The following is a 16,978-nucleotide window of genomic DNA, read 5'->3' as shown; positions in this document are numbered from 1 at the left end:
ATTAGCTTTTGCCAAAGTTTTTTGTTTTGTTTTTGTTTTCAGTGTGGGCAAGTTGAATGTTTTCATATCAATATGTGCATTATGCTGCGTCGCACTTCCTGTCAATCACCTGGTACCCACAGGAGGAAATGCGAGTTTCTGCCAGAAAATAATTCCTCAAAAAACATGTCGCCTTACAGACTTTATTGTCACATCCATGTCTTATCATATTGGGCTTCTTTGTTAGGTGAGACAGCAGTTCTTTTCAAAGCTAGGTTTGACACCATTAGGTTTGTATTTTTAAAAAAGTTACATTCAGAATGCACTGCAACAGGAATAGGGCAAATGTAAACTAGACAGAAGAAAATGGACTGCAATTCTAAATGGCATCGTGTTCTCCTTTGAGATCTTTCTGATGAAAAGGCGAAAGGATATCATGCACATCTCTCCACAGCCTAAACAGAGCCTTGCCAGTAGCTCCTTAAGTGTAATTAATACCTAATCCCTAGCCATGCACTCACGCACACACGCACACGCACTACCATTCACACACACACACTCTTCTTGGAAGCAGGTTACCTGGGAGGCCCTGGAACAGGTGTCCCTCTTCCACGGGCGGCTGACTTGCCCCTCACCGATGGCACCTTGGCATCCTCCGAGCCACCATTCAGGTACGTGAGCTCCTGCAGCTGGGCCTGTCTGATCTCATCATTGTAATCCTGCAGACAGAGGCAGCACGTACATACACACACACACACACACACACACACGCACAAATATGCATGCACACACACACACACACACACACGCACACATGCACACACAAGCACATGCGGTAACACACTCGCTTTCAATTACACTGTATTAAATTACGTCCTTTATCTCCAGGGCTACAGCCCCGGGAATATCTAATTAATGTACTTTACAGTACTGCCGTGACCGCTGTTCCTGAGGCAGCAAAACATTTCAGATCCCCCGCTGATAAATCCTTGGGACCCCATTTGGCTTTATCGTCCCACACAGTTGTTTTTTTGCCGCTGAATTAAAACACATAATTAACATGGAAATAGGTCTTTAATCACAAAACGATTGATATGATTGTCATGTGCCTGCGCTATTAATAGATATATTTTTTGCTGACGCTTGATACCAGGAAAGCTGGAAGGGAGGGGTCTGGTGATCATTAATGATGAGATGTAAATCATCATAGTTCAGAGCATTGGAGAGATCATACATAATGAATGGAGTAAGAGTAAATAAGCTCCCTGCATGCTGGTGCCAAGGAGGTTTGGCCCATGCAGGGTGAACCCTGCCTGCTTTTATTCTTGTTAGACCCATGACTTCCTTTTCAGGATCGTGCACTGAATCAGACAGTCTCCTCTGACGCCCCTGACAGAATTACAGTGCGAGTTACAGAGAAAGAGTGAAGTGAAAGAGCACGTTTGTCTTCAAGCCGTTCGATCGCTGCACCGCCGTTATTCACACGGTTCACTGTGGACACGGTGGAAACCAGACGGCCGAGGCCAAAGAGCAGCCGCATTCAGCAGACAAGCAAGAGGAGGAGAGGGTCTGTGTGTCTCTGAGTGTGGATGTATAGAGGAGGCGAACATACCGGGATGAGAAACTTCTTGATCTCCTCCAGAGCGTGACCCATCCTGGCGTAGGCCTCAGCCGGCGGAGCGAACACCTCGATGAGCACATGGAGGTCTTCGTTCAGGTGGTGATATTTGGCTTCGCCGCTCTTCCGAAGCTCTTCTTCCTGTTGGCACAAAAGCAGCTGTGTATCATACAGCCTCCATCTAGGGAATAAGCATGAGTTAGCTGTCAAAGCCAGGAACGTTTATCACGGATTTTCATATTTCTGCAAGGATTTATTCCAGGGAGTTTATCTACAACTGTTATGTAATGGGGTTCGATGCTTGAATGCTAATGTGATACAGTAGTTGCACGAAGACAGACCAAAATGCAAAAAAAGTGGCTCTCATAAACTAACATTTCCCTGCACAGACAATCCTTTCAACTGCTGCTGTCACATTTAACTGATTGGTTTTGTCCTCACACAGCTGCCTGTCCTCAGAACAAATATACAGATGAAGCAGGTTGTAAACAACACGTGATTGTGTGCACTCTCATACACTCCATCATAATGTCTGGTCTCATTTTTGCATTTTATCTAATTTATGCTGAGAGTGTATCTTCATTAAAACAAATTCAGCCATTTGGCAGGAAAAAAAAAAATACTGATTTATATTATTTTGATTGGGAATCTTAACGTTAAAAAAAAACAAAAAAAAAACATGATGGATATGCAGTTCATCACCTAAGTGCTTGAAATCAATCATGATTCCTCATTTGAAAATCATTTTTAATGCAGACAAAGAGAATAATGGGGCGAAATGGGCCTTTTTCTCTGCAGCCATTTTAGCATGAAATAGCAGGGTAAACACTGGTGTTACTAATTTGCTTAATTAAAGTTCCACTCCAGTTAAGTGTAGCAGGGCCTTTCCGGTTAGCCAGTGTGAAAAGTCAGCCAGTGTTTTTCTTAATTAGCATCAAGGATGACACTTGTGTTTACCCTGCTATTTTATGTCAAAATGGCTGCTGTAAAAAGGTCTTTACTGTAACCAGTCACTTAAACATATTTAACTTGATTTAACTTGGTTTGGAAGATTACTCATCAAGAAAATTCCAAAGTATTTAAAAAAAAACAAAAAAAAAAAACAAAAAAAAACATATTTGGCCCCTAAAAAATGAGCTGTACACAATTGTCAGTAAAAAGTTTTTGCAGTTAGTGCCTGATAATATCACTTAAGAAAGTAAAGTCCATTTGCAACAAAGGACACGTTATTGCACCTGATGCTGATTTACTTACAATAATAATGTGCAAATAAATGTTTTTGTGCGACTCTCCGTCACCAGTTGATTTGCTGGTCTAAACACTCGGTGTCTTTGTCCTCAGAAAACAATCCCTCTACTGCAGAGTACGTGATATGTCTCATTTTTCTGGTTTGTTTGGAATACACAGAAGAAGAACTGGGTAGTTAGCATGAGCAGAAATAGCCACCATGGGTGAACAGGTGAAGAAAAGAGTGCCACCTACAGAAACTCATCCACAGAAAATCCTAGGTATCACACACTGTTTGATTGACAGGTGATCTCTGGAAAGCGCGGTGCAGAAACACTGCAGCGCTGAGCAACAACAATGGCAAGTAATTAAAAAACAACAACGATATTGAGGATTAGCCCTGTAAGCAACAGTGAAAAGTTCAAGAAAATGTTGCAGTGATAAAGGCAGAAATAAAAGTACAGGCTTTAAAGTATTTCTGTTTGTTATTTGTTCTTCAAAAGATCGACTCCAGCCACTGCGAGAAGAACCCGTCAACAGAAGTAAAGCTCATTTCACTTGCCGCAGAAACTATACCATACTATGTAAACAGTGAGGGGCTTCACAGGCCATTCGGACCCGACAGAAGCAGGCCAGTATAATGTTATTGATGGCGGGAAATAGGACAGCCAAAACCCCAAATGTCTGCCGCCACATTACACAAAGGCAACAACAGGTTTGGCGTCCCAGTTTCTCCTTTAAAAAAAAAAAAAAAAAATCAAAGCCTTCTCCGGGGCATTCCAATGGCGGCAAGTTACTTCCCTTCTCCCTCTCCAGCACCATGCAAGGCAGTGTCTCTGATGTCACCTAATTATAAATAACCTTCTTTTAAGCGTGCCTGTGGTATGTTAATGATATGGTAATTTCCCCCATAAATCTGTGCTTTACGAGGAGAGGGCTCCTTTGTGCATAGCACCACCACTGATGGAGCTGCCGGTGTCAAGCAGAGTGTGTGAGCTGGGTGTTGGAAAGGGACGGCTGCTTGTGAACACCCCCCCCCCTCCTCCTCCCTCTCGATTTCGCTTTCATGAATTCCTACATATGCATTTTTTAAAAAAGACATCAATCATTACCTGGTGGTTCTAATATCATCACAATCTCCAAAATACAGACAATCCGGTCTAATTCTGGCAATTCTTACCCAGATTCTTTAATGTTTCCCACATTTTCTCATCCAGTCTGTGTTGAAACAGTCAGCTGCACATGTTTATATAACCCCCGCCAATATTTTAAATAATTTCTACTCTTTTAATTGCTCATTTTACATTCTATTTTTGCACTTAAATTCTATTTGTCTTTTCCACCCTGCTGTTTTCCTATTACTTTTGCCACTGAAACAGCCCTATTTCCCCATAGGGAACAATAAAGTCTCTATCTCTTTCTTTTTTTTTTTTTTTTTTTAATGTTTTACAGTCAATCATCTTGTAAGGGCATGTGTCATGTTTTCAAATGGTGGATATCTCATTTGGGAAGGAACTCCTCTCTCTCTCTCGTTCTCTCTCTCTCTCTCTTTCTTTGCGTGCATGTGTGTGACCATATCGCCGTTATGTGTGTGTTATTATACCAATTTTCATACATAGGGCCTCTCTCTCCACGCTGATAAGAGGCATCAGTGATCCAGCATCCTCCTATAGCAGCTAAGCAGCCCATGGCAGGAGATTACAGCTGTCTCTTTCTCCTATCTATTGGCAGCATCTTCCTCCTGTTTATATTTCTCTCTGTAAATCTGCTTATGAAAAGCCATTCACCCTGGAAACAGAGGGCCGCAACGCTTTGGACACAGGAGTCTCTACAGACGGCGCTTAGTGGTAAAGAATAATGTGAATCTCGGAGCATTGACATTCAAATGAAATATTTAAAGACAGACACTGGATGTTGGGGGTGAGTTGTATTATCCCATCTGAATAACAGGAGAAAAACACATCATATGCAATCCAGACAGCTATTGTGGTGATGTGCTGCACAAGTCTTAGCAGCCTTGTTTATTTGCACTTCAGCCATTCAAAATGTCTTAACACAAAGGCCTTTCTCTTTCTTCTTCTTCTTCTATTAATAATATAGCATTCTGAAAACGTTCTAAAGAGAAAAAAATTATCTGCTGTGTTTGTAATCTAAATGCCATTTGGAGGACGTCTTTTTTCCAAAGCACCTTATGGGCCTCAGCAGTCCAGTCGTCATGTGTCTCTGATTTGTTAGCATTTTCAAGACACCCGGGATCACAAAATCCATAATCTATGAGAGAAATGAATCCGGTTTTTCTGGTGCTTTCAAAATAATTTAAAACCTTTGCATGTTTGTGTGTGAAAAAAAGAGCTTTCTGCCCATTTTGTACAATCTGAAAGACCTCGGTGTAGCTTTACAACACAAATTGTTAACGGATCAGTGGTCAGCCACCCGAGTTGACCTGTCACACAAGTGCAACATATCGCACACAGGGCATATCAAGCAGCATATGCACTTATTAATCCACCCATGAGTTTAATTTTACATTGCTTTGCACTTTGCACATGTGTATATATACAAACAAATGTAATCTAAAATTTAGCAGACAAAGCAGCGCCGGTCACCCAGTCGTGATGTAAATTATGTACCTTCAGCAAATTAGCTAATTAAGTGGGTGGAGATATTAAATATAGGTGGCCATATAATAGGGAGGAGCAAAACCCTTTACATCCCAAATATTCCATTTTATTCCAATATTCCAAGAACTTCATTCCAATCAGCTTCAGATAGTCATGGCTGTCAAAAATACTGTTTTCTTTAAAGTGGTAATCTATGTGATTTTCTAGATTACTCTGTGTTTCTGCACCACCCTTCCCAGAGATCACCTGTCAGTCAAACCGTGCAGGTGGTGGTTGGATTTTCTGTTGATCTTTCTGTAGGTGGCGCTCTGTTCTTTGTCTGTTCAGCCATGGCTGCTTTCACTGCTCCTGCTAGCTACTCAGTTCTTTCCTCAACTTATTTCAGACAAACTGGCAACATAAAACACATCACCTCCTGCACACCAGATGAAAAATGTAAAAGAAGGTTAGATCACTGGAGAGCAACAAAAACTATTTATTTCAGTGTAGATATTGCACACATATTACTTTACATTAGTCAGCATCCGGTGCAATAAGATGTGTCAGTTGCATAACACTGTTATTCTGGACTTAAATATAACTGCAACTGCACCATCCCCTAAAATTGTCACTTATAATAAACCATCTAATTACTTGCATCCAAAATGGATAATCGGTTCATTTGTGTGTGAGGGTGTGTGTGAGTGTGTGTGTGTGTGTGTGTGTGTGTGTGGTGGTGGTGGTGGGGGATCCAGAAAACATCACCGATTATTATTTTAAAACAATGATTTTGCTTCGTGCAATTAAATCCGATGCCAGAGTTACAGAACTGAAAGAAAGAAACTTGTTGTGATTGTTGTGCCAGTCGGGAAAATTAAAGAGGGAGTCCGGCTCCGGAGGATGAAAATGGATGAGTTAATCATGGCGCTAACGAGAAACAGTGAGGAACATAGATGCCTTTACATCATCCTGCTCTGACAGCGGCACGGCGACTGAGGTGCCACATCCAGACGGAGAGACTCTGATTCAGACAGCTCAGTGCCTCTCCTCCCCTCCACGCTTACGTTCTTGTCAACAGAAGATCAAGGTCCCCCAGCAGCAAATATTTGAGGAATTATCCCAGCTCTTTGCAGTGTCTACATCTACACTATACTCTCACGCGTTAGAGATTATAAGGAAATGTACTGACTTGAAACATTGTACAGTTTCATCCTCCGACGTGTCTATTATCTTGCCTGAATGGGAGAAATTACAATTACATTTCCATCCCGCACCTTCAGCAGGGCTTAAATCGTACATTATCTCTTTTCCTCTCTGTCAGCACCCACCAAGAACTATGTATTTTACTGGTATAAATAGAAACATGTCCTTAAGTGCGACAGTGCCTCACTGGTGCTTCCATATAGACAAGATAGTTTTGTTTTCACTCGTTGTAAAAGAGCCTCTGGCTGCAAGTAGACCTCTCTCTCTCTCTCTCTCTCTCTCTCTCTCTCTCTCTTCCTCTCTCTCGGTTCAGGATACACAAACAAAGAAACTCTGTTCTGCAGTGGCCCGGCTCCCTGACCTACGCGAGGAATTTCAAGCGTTGAAAACTACAATGACATACACAGGAAAGCCGTGCAGCTTGAAATAGCAAGTGAGGAAGCATTGCAACCGGCTGAAGACAATGCAATAGCGTGTTATCATTTTTTTCTTTTCTTTTTTTTTTCTTTTTTTTTTTGCCGAAAAAAACCCTGACGCTGGCAGCAAGTGCACGCTGCGTCCCCGACAGAAAGCTGTCAGTCATAAATCCTGCAGTGGGTTTGTGGAGACAGGTGAGGGCTGCCGAGGTCAGCACATCTCCATGACAGATCTTTTCTCCAGGTACTCAGGAGGAGTCTGCCATCAAAGACTATTGATCACAGTAATCAAAAGGAATGTGCCGTATGATAGCGAGAATCACCGCTGCCAACAAATCACCCATGACAAACGCAGGAAGAGGGGAGCTGCAGACAAGCCAAGTGAAGTCGTTTTATTTGCGGTTGTCCGGTTTAGTGTGCCATCAATTCTGCTATTAAAGCGGCCCTGTCATAGCAGCTCACATCCTCCTCTGTTTATGTACATACATGGGATTAAAAACACCAAACACAGACTTTGTCAAAACTAGGTTTGGTTTGAATTTTGAGTTACTGCTTTTCTAACAATCTAACTTCTTTTTTTTTTTTGTAAGGAAGCTTCAAAGAAAGTCCAGGAAACGTATCACAAATGGACTCGGTCCTGATTGGCTCCTCTCACTAAATAATTACTGAATTCCTTCTAATCAGCCCACTTTGTAGCATTTGAACTGGAAAGCCTCCAGTTCACTCAGCAGATTTACTTCCTTTGAATCAGGGTCCAGTATTGTGACAGTTCTGTGTGTATCACTGTCATATTCACATTCATTCAATAGCTAAACAGCCATTTAGCAAAACTAATTTATTTGCACATCATGAAGACATTGTTCTTATCCTGAGTCACAGCATATTTGAAAAAAAAAAAAAAAAAAAAATCCTGAAACTGAATAAAATGGGACCTTTAATGTGAAATATTTGATCAATCCACCAAGTGTTAAGCTATTTTGCACAAACTGCATTTGACTCTGTTGATGGACCTGTTTTGTCTGTTTATTTTTTTTTTTTTGTATGTGAGAGTAACAGCAGTGGCCTCAGGTAGAATGATAGCAGAGGAAAAGAGCGAGAGGAGGGAGAGGAGAGGGATAAAAAGAAAGCAGGGTCTGGAGTGTTACCTTTTCTTTGTCTCTCATGGATCCCTTCCCGAGAATTGACATCTTTGTGAGAGTGTCCTCCTGTAGTCTCTTTAACGAGTTCCCACGTGGCCCGAGGAGTTTGCCGACAAAGTTAAACTACAACAGAGAACAAGAGCGGAGATCAATCAGAAACCGTCTGTTTGAGATAAAGAGCAAAGACATTTCTTATGTCAATCACACTTGGCTGAAGCAGCAGGCTTTTGATTGAGGCTTATTAAAACTTATCAGCGTTTTTCCTGTCCGAGGCTTGACAGGAGACCAATCAGCCCAGAAACCTCTCTCACCAAACTATCTCATCCCCATCGAGTTTTCAGTTTGTCAGTTTTTCATGCAGCTGTGGGGTGAGGAGTAGCAGGATTTCCAAACTCAACTTTAAGGATTGTTACTTTGCTCACACTTTACCAAAAAAAAAAAAAAAACCTCAATTAAATGTACAAAGTGGGTCATTTCAAATGTACTCTGAGTAAAAGTTACTTTCACGTTGGTCTTTTCCATGCAGTTTTATAAGGATGAAAGAACAGAATTCAAATGAAATCCTTTTCACTGGAAAATCTGGAAATTACCAAAAAAAAACAAAAGCAACTAGCAAACTTCGCACTTTGTAATGGATGTGATGTAAAATATGGTGCAATACTTACATAAAAAAAAATGCAAATCTATTGTCAATATTAAAAAAAAAAAAAAAAAAAAAAAAAAAAAAACAAGCAAACAAACAAAAAAAAAAAACCTCAGACAGATTGACTCTGTCTGAAATGTATTAATATAAAATGAGGCCAGTATTTATAATAAAAACAAATAGATATCCCAGAGCCCTGTGCCATTGAAAATCTGTGTAAAAACAGCACCAAAATGAGAATCAAACGGCATCTTCAGTGGTACATAGACGCTGCCTGCATCTTTTTGTCAAATCAGGCCCGAAATATCTCCCTGATATCAGTCCTAAACAGATTCCACAGCTGTTTTGATATGTTATTTGATACTCTTCCATAACATCATGCTGTGAATGCACGTCGCTACATGCCAAACGCTTCCGTGCTTAGATTGCTTCACAAGGTCACCGCTGTTTGCATAATGACAGGGCTGTTATGCATTGCTATGTCAAAGGATGTTGCACGGACACCTATCAAAGCAGTTACAACACCGGTGCCGGCTGAACACGGCTCCACCGGCAGCTGGAGATGGTCAGGGAGAGAAAAGAGGAGCGATGCTTTTCTCCCTCCTCCTCATGTTTCCCTTTAACAGTGAGTTATACAGCTGTCTCCCTCAACTATCTAGGTCATCAATTAGCGAGGAGGAGGGAAAAAACACCCATTTTTGTTCTACACCTCACCTATATCTCTCCTGCCTTTTGTTCAGAAACCAACTGCTTATTAGGAGGCTCCTGCCAATTCCTGGGTGAGGGATTTGAGAGCCAAGCTTTAGTGATTTGCCCTAATGCAGTAACAGACTGTTCGATGTCATCCGGGCCGGTGCACTCAGGTGAACTCCAGCAGTTTTACACTATGTTCGCCCAACTTTTATAATTAGACCGAGGCTTGTGACTATAGAGTTGATCATATATAGGGTCCTATTGAGCCTTTGACTTACAATAAGCACCACGCCCCGCTGTGCCAATTCCAACACTGGACTTACATGTGGGGATAAGTGGACGCCTGCAAAGTTATGACCTTGGGTTGATGAATATGTAAATCAAGGAGTATCCACCTTCACATTGTAATAGGCGGACTGTGACGCTCACTTAAGGCCACTTTTACACTCCTTACTTTATCCACCTGAGACACTGTAACATGTATAGCGTTCCCATCACAGTCCTGATATACACCAAGAAATCTGCATATGAATAAGCAGCCAGGACATCAAACAGGACATGAATTGTCAGATCACAAAAATTTGAAGGAACTGGATTAAACAGAGGAAGTGCATTTAACGTGAGCTGATTGACTCTCCGCGACTAAGCAAACAAGATGCCATTTATGTGTTCAAGGTTACAAGGCACCATCAAAGCACGCGGCCACACCAGGGCGCGCAGAGGGTGTCGAGAAATCTTTTCAGTGTGCCGGGTGGAATCGACGCCCCGTGCATCCATCATTTCCGCCTGGATAGCGTCTTGATCACTGAGCTGTGCCGTCTTTTGAACAATGATTTACAGAGCCAGATCGCATTTTCATCCTTTCATGTTAGCCCAGGTTATCAGGCGCCCTTTCCATCCTGGTGACACGGTCTGCATCGGACGGGGATGAACGGGACGCTGATGTGCAAAAATGCGTGAACGATGACAAAGTTGGTCATGTTGCCTTCTAAACGTTGACATGTGAGCATGAGGCGCCGAGCACCAAACGAGGAAATTTACAGGAAAAGGAAAATCCAACACTCTGTGAAATGGTACTTGATCCAGGCATGACCAAAACTTGTTTCAGTGCAAGAAGCGATGTAATTGGAGAGTGTCTTGTCGGTGAGTTGACTAGAAGGCAGTCATCAGTACAAAAGCAAAAGATGTACCATGCTGTCATTAAATATTTAAAATCAGGTCATTATTTGATTACCCAACCATCAATACTGACACAATAACAGTGACCTTGAGTGAACAGGTTATGCCGGCTTGAGCCAATTCAGATGGTACAATAGATGACAAAGTGGCGTGGTGCATTGCTCTGACATGATGTAATGGCATTTGTTTGGAATGTCTGGCTATTTAAAAAGAGATTATGCACATTTGCCTTACATTTGACTAGCCTAATGCCAGTAAATGTCAGAGACGGGTCTTAAGCTGGACATTAAACACATCAGCACCGCATCAATAAGTTTCCCATCACTGACCCACATCTCATCACGCGGACAATCCTCCAAATATATGTGTCTTGCTAAATGCACAGCATAATCCCTATTGTTTATCAGATATCACAAGTCCTATCGTGACTGATGTTTTGGGTTTTGGTAATGCTTTAGTTATCATGAGGGATTTTCTGACTCATAAAAAAAAAAAACAAAAAAAAAAAACAACCTGGGCTCCCGTCGCAGTTCATGTCATTATACCATGAGGGGATTGTACCGGCGCTGTCTGTAATCACCAGCATAAAAGCTGATGTGTTTAATCATAGGTGGATGCCTGCTGCTCTGTTGTGGTTTTAGTTGCACAGGCCCTCCTTTTCAACCGGCGTTTAGTGACACTGGATGCACGATAATAGTCACATAAAAAAAAGAAAAGGAAAAAAATGAGAAAAAAAAACATTAAAAACAACAGTTTCCCTCGTCGCACCATCTTCTGGTTGGCAGCTGAAAAGAGGGATGTGGCTTGTGGATGATTAAAAAGTCAGCGGACACAAGTAGGGAAAGGATCTATGATTAATCACACTTAACCAGAAGGGGGTGTATGGTGGGGGTATGTAGGGAGGAGGGGAGGGGGTAGCACATCTGAGATCTTTTCATCATTCGCTGAATGTATTACTGTGAGCCTGGCAAGAGGTGTGCTCAGAGAAAGCCAGTGCAGAATGATTGTGCTGAGGACAGCAGGACAGGAACGACAGTAGAAGGATAAATCACTGTTCCCAGCACAGAGAAAAGCCACAGTCTGAACTGGAAATAAACCAGTGGGACTCCTCACGCCTCACAAATGGCCTGTGGTGCATTGTGCCAAAAGATACTTTCTGAGAGGGTTTACAGATCCAACAAATGTATAGGAGAGCACTGATAGCGCATGCCTGTTTAAAAGGTGTGATATTTATAGTTACTGAGTAGGTGGGACAGTGTGTGTCATACTGGTTCAATCATGATTTGAGACTGTAGACTCAATTTCTTATGGTAAGTGAGCACACATAAAGTACATACAGGTACAGTGGCAGTCAAATTCGTAAAGGCTGTTGTAGGACATCTGCATTCACCGAAACCACAGCATCATTCTGCCAATTATCTCAAAGCTTTCAGCATGAAGATCCTAAAACCGGATACGTTTTTAATGGGTCAATTATTTGCAGCGTAAGAGACAATACAGTTCACCGGCAATTGGTTTTAAAAATCATCTCTAAAGAACAGCTCCATTTGTCCTAGAAAATCATCAGTCTGGAACTTGCTGCATGGTGTCCTTGCCCGGTTCATTTTGATAAAAAGCTATGTTTACACAGGATGGATTTAAGCTCTCTGTACATGCTCCTAAAAGGCTATTTGGAAAATGGCTGTGCCACTTCAAAGCCAGAAGCCAAAAGGTGATGCCTGCAGTTCAGGAGAAAGCCCATTCAAGTCAGACCGATCACTCTTGCCATTGCTACCTGTCAGATAGAACAAATTGAATTTGTCTTCCTTCGGTGGCTTGTTGGAACTCTAAACAGCGTATTAGCGGCTCCACTTATCAAACCTGTCAAGGCAAATCTGTTTAGCTGTGAACCTGTGAGACACAGAAAGACCTCAGATGACAGAGCATACCATAGCTCTTAATGCTCGACAACATTATTTTGTACATTCAGGGTGAACTTTAGGTTTAAATCAGAATGCATATTTGAATATTGAGTTAGAGCGACAGAAAGCTATAATGTGCTGCTGTAAAATCAGGTTGTAGAGTAGAGGACAAACCCGCCTAGTTTACCACCTGTTTATTTGTTTCCCTTCATTTTTAGGCTTACGTTAATCTTTCTGAGCCAAATTTATAAAATACATCCAGTAAATAATTGCCAAATTGATGCATGTACTATCAGCACAGGCTTTCAAAGCAGGGGTTTTAAACTTGTTCATGCTCTGGACAACCCAAGTTTACTTTCATTAAGCCATTGATTTGGGTTAAGTATTGAATTATTTAGATGTCACTGCTGAGCACTGACAAATAGATCCAAAGTCTTAAAATAATTACTCAAACATTTTTTTTTGTATTATACTTTCTTTTGAATTAAATCATAGTGAAAATAAACTACTCCTCCTTTTGCTGAGGACCCACTAGTAGCTCCTCAACGAGCCCTGCAAGGTCACCACACCCCAGTTTGAAAAACATCATTTTGAGGCACAAATGAATGCATTTATGTAATTTATTTTGCACGGATGGTTGTCTGAGCAAGAGCAACTTTTGGTATTCACCAGCATTTACTACTGTGTCAACTGTCAACTCTGATGGGTGTGGGCTGATATAAAAGGTGACATGGTGTTGATATGTACTGTCTTGGGTTGAGGTGACACTGAAATAATGCATGAGCTATTCTCATCAGAATAAGTAGAGAAAAAGACATTTTTCCCTTTTTTTCTGCTTAAACTGAACCAGAATGCCTATATAGCACTTTTAGGTTTAACACATGACTATACTGTCATGTGTTGAACCCACCCCCCCACCCCCCACCGAGGTGAAAACTTGAGTGATGTCCCCATCTCAGAGTGGACCTCTCACTTTTACACCATCCTCTGCAACACACTCCCAGTGGGAAATCGCTGTCATGCACCGAGCATGTGGCTCCATTAAACGGCACTGCTGCTCAAGGCTCCTCGCTGCGGCGGGGCTGGAGTGCTCTCATCACACGGCAGCAGCATTATCACTCAAAATCGGCGCACGGCTTTGTTCGGTTTTATGTGGAGGTCACCGTGAAACCCACCTGTGTCTAGAATGCCTGGAACACATGACTCATTTGTCGCATTGCAAGTGCACTCTGTCACCTCTGCAAGCTCTTCACTTGATCAGGCCCCTGTTTGTCCGCTATTTTTTTTTTTTTTTTTTTTTTTTTTTTCTGATCAGGTCTGACTATTCTGATGCGAAAATAAACAAGGAAGCGATTTTAACCCATAATGCGTGTTCATGCCTTGCCAAAACAAACATTTGCATGAAAAAGAGATCCACCTCTTGAAAAAAAACCTAAAAGCGTAACGGTTTTCCACCTGAGAATCAAAAGGCAGTTGTTTTCAAACTGTTGGGTCCCAGCAGAGAGTGGGAAGGCTACATCAATGCACTCTTTTCTCAGTAATAAAGGACGGAAATTTGTCAATCATACAATGCAAACACAATTTCTATATCCATTAAGCCCCCTAAAACACCACTGACCACAATGAATTGTGTAAGCGCCGATAACTGGAGGATAGCAGCTGTCTAAAAACAATAAGGACCACTCTCCAAAAAAAAAAAAAAAAAAAAAAAAAAAAAGGCACCACATAGAAAGAAGGATGATTCATATACTGATTGTGACCTGATGATGTGTTCTCTGCCTGGAAAAGTTGGCACTTGAAGTTTAAATGACATAATGTTTAACATATAATAACACATTTTTAATGATTTCCTCATTCCACAGAGCAATTATACAATTCACTGTAATATGGATATAAGCTGAACTCATTTTTGGACAATTTTATTTACCTCGCAAAACATTTGGTGGCTCTCTAGACAATTAGTGCCTCTATATAAATTTCACCAATACATTTCACTGTATCATTTATATACAGTATGCATTAACAGTCATTGACAAATTAATTAATTAAAGACGGTGTAGTGGGTGGAATGCTGGGCGGTTGGGAGGGGCTCGGTTGTAAGATTTCAAAAGTGTAACACAATATCTTTAGAGAAGACATAACATCTTTAATATAGTTCTACCCCAGTTCTGTCAGCCAGCACTGCTCTATCAGTACGCTGTCTTCCGGATATGGTACATCTAATATCATAAAACATCAACAAAAAACTGTCAAGCAGCTGTAGTAAGGAGTTTAAATGAAAACGAGAGCTAGTTGGCTTCATTATCTATAAATAACGCTATCTAAAATTCTCTGTCTGCGCACATCCCACTCTCAGAGAAATCCTAGTGATACTATAGTACTTACTTTAGGAAACTGCTTGACTGGTATTAAAACTTTCTGGCCCAGTTTCATGTTCTTGTTGATGACGACGTCGATGAATTTTTCTTCTTCCTTCCCCTCATCTTTCTGGATTTTTTCGATTTCTGCAGACAGGGAAGAACAGAGGTAAAAAAGAATCATGAGTCAGTGTGGAGAATCAACAAGTGCACATCTCTGGCTGAGGGTGAACGTGGTCAAAGATTGTTTTAAAAAAGCATCAAAGACGTTCTTAGAAATGAGAGTAAAAGTGGTTGATGAGTACAAACAGTGGCCTACAAATTTGCTGCGTGTCACGCCGTCACACACACCTTTTTGGCTTGTTCAGTCAAATAAAGGTGTGTTTTTATTGGAAGGGGTGTAAGTCACATCAGCGCCATTCATCTCACCTACTGGATGGGGCTCAATCATCATAATGCTTTGCAATTTGAGCCGGAGATACCAATTTACTGGTGCAGACACGTCATGTTCTCGAATCCCTTTCATGTGCGTAGAAAAAAAAATGATGGAAAGGACAGTGTGGCTTGCACCTCCAAGCGATGAAAAATATTGTCTGTCACGCTTCTTCTTTTCTAAGAGGTAGACTTTGATGTATTTGGAGATGCAACCTTGAACGTTTAATCAGATGGATAACATCTGTGTTTCAGCGCCAGTGAAATGGTTTTGCAGAGAGGGCAGCTCGGAGGTGTGGGAGGCTTCAACAAATACTTCAGGCTAAAACCCTGGCAGGGGAGAGGGTGAGGCAGAAGGTGAACTCCATAGATTTATTTCTTCTCTGCAAAAATGACTCTGAATGAGTAAAAAATGAGATTAAAACGGAGCAATCGTGACGCTTTGGTGTCTTCTTTTCAGTTTGTCTGCTCATGCTTTCATATTTTTAGAGGTTGGTTCAGAGTGTGGCAAACTACTTAAACCTTTAAAAAAAATGCTGTAATTAATCATGACATTTACAGAAGTGTACACAAAGGCAAGATAAATTCACCCATGTTTGACATGTACAGCGCAAACACAAGACAGCCATTCATTTCCACTTATACTGCATTTCCCTTTTTCAGTTACACTGGGTCAGAGTTAAGGTGTATCAGTGAGGTAAACTAAAAAATAAGAAGGCAATTATGATTTCTCCACAAAGCGCTGCAGCGTTAAATTCCAAGAATGTAATTAAAACCTTTGATACGAGTTTTAACAAGGATAAAAGAAGTATCAGTGAGATGGAGATATCTTTCGGCTTCAGTTTATCCCAAGGGGGCCCGAGACTGCACACATTCTGAGAAAAGACAAAATTAATATTAATGCATTGCCTAGCAACATGCCAAGACAGAGTTTCCTCCTTCCACAATCCCTCGTCCTAAAAACATTCAGACCCTGATTCACTGAGATTGTTACATCGGCAAATGGTGCAATTCTTTGCTCCTCGGCCTCTCAAGCTTGTAGCCCAGAGTTTCTGACTTGTTTGCTGGGAAAGTTTTGCATTTGTGCCGTCCAAATATCCCGCAATGAAGCACAGCACACCACTCAATCACCATTTGCAAGCTTCTAACAGCAAGCCAAACTGTATCTTCAAATGAACTGAGCCACTGAAAATTGGACTCCAGAATCAGCCGGTGTGAACTGCCAAACTAACTACAATACTTTCAAAAGATATTGTTTTGTGGGGGGAAATGATGTGGACTCAGAGCAACCTCCACTTTGTATGGCTCACCTACAAGTCCTTATTATGTGTTCAAAAAAAAAAAAAAAAAAAAAAGAGAGAGAGAGATTTAACCATGCATCACTCACACAAGCACAATGTGGCTGTTTCTTTCTGCCAACGCTATTGAACCGTTCTCCACTGCTTGCAAATGGATACTGAATAGCATGATATTCTAATTTGGCCATTTGAGAGGAACACTGTGTACTCCACACAATGCAACCCTTTTGTGAATCAGGGCCACAAAATCCTATGCTTCATTGAAAAATATCACCATACTACACATAGGCTCT

The 16,978-nt window shown here is 41.3% G+C and overlaps 1 protein-coding gene across 3 annotated transcripts in view; it reads right to left on the bottom strand.

Annotated features, from left to right (window-relative positions):
• Positions 1-16,978, bottom strand: part of khdrbs3 (KH domain containing, RNA binding, signal transduction associated 3) — an 89,695-nt gene that overhangs the window by 37,801 nt on the left and 34,916 nt on the right. For all 3 annotated transcript variants that reach the window (XR_003929015.1, XM_030064448.1, XM_030064447.1), the window contains exons 2-5: positions 14,984-15,102; positions 8,189-8,305; positions 1,592-1,738; positions 559-698 (exon numbers count right to left, since the gene is read on the bottom strand). Coding sequence is in view for 2 of the 3 variants with exons in the window: in XM_030064448.1 (XP_029920308.1) it covers positions 559-698; positions 1,592-1,738; positions 8,189-8,305; positions 14,984-15,102 (523 nt within the window). In the remaining variant the exon portion in view is untranslated. The remainder of the gene's footprint in view (positions 1-558; positions 699-1,591; positions 1,739-8,188; positions 8,306-14,983; positions 15,103-16,978) is intronic.

Source organism: Myripristis murdjan, chromosome 11 (genome assembly GCF_902150065.1).
Source record: "Myripristis murdjan chromosome 11, fMyrMur1.1, whole genome shotgun sequence".
NCBI lineage: Eukaryota > Metazoa > Chordata > Actinopteri > Holocentriformes > Holocentridae > Myripristis > Myripristis murdjan.
Note: the sequence above shows the minus strand (reverse complement) of the source record. Positions and strands in the feature narration are given on the sequence as shown.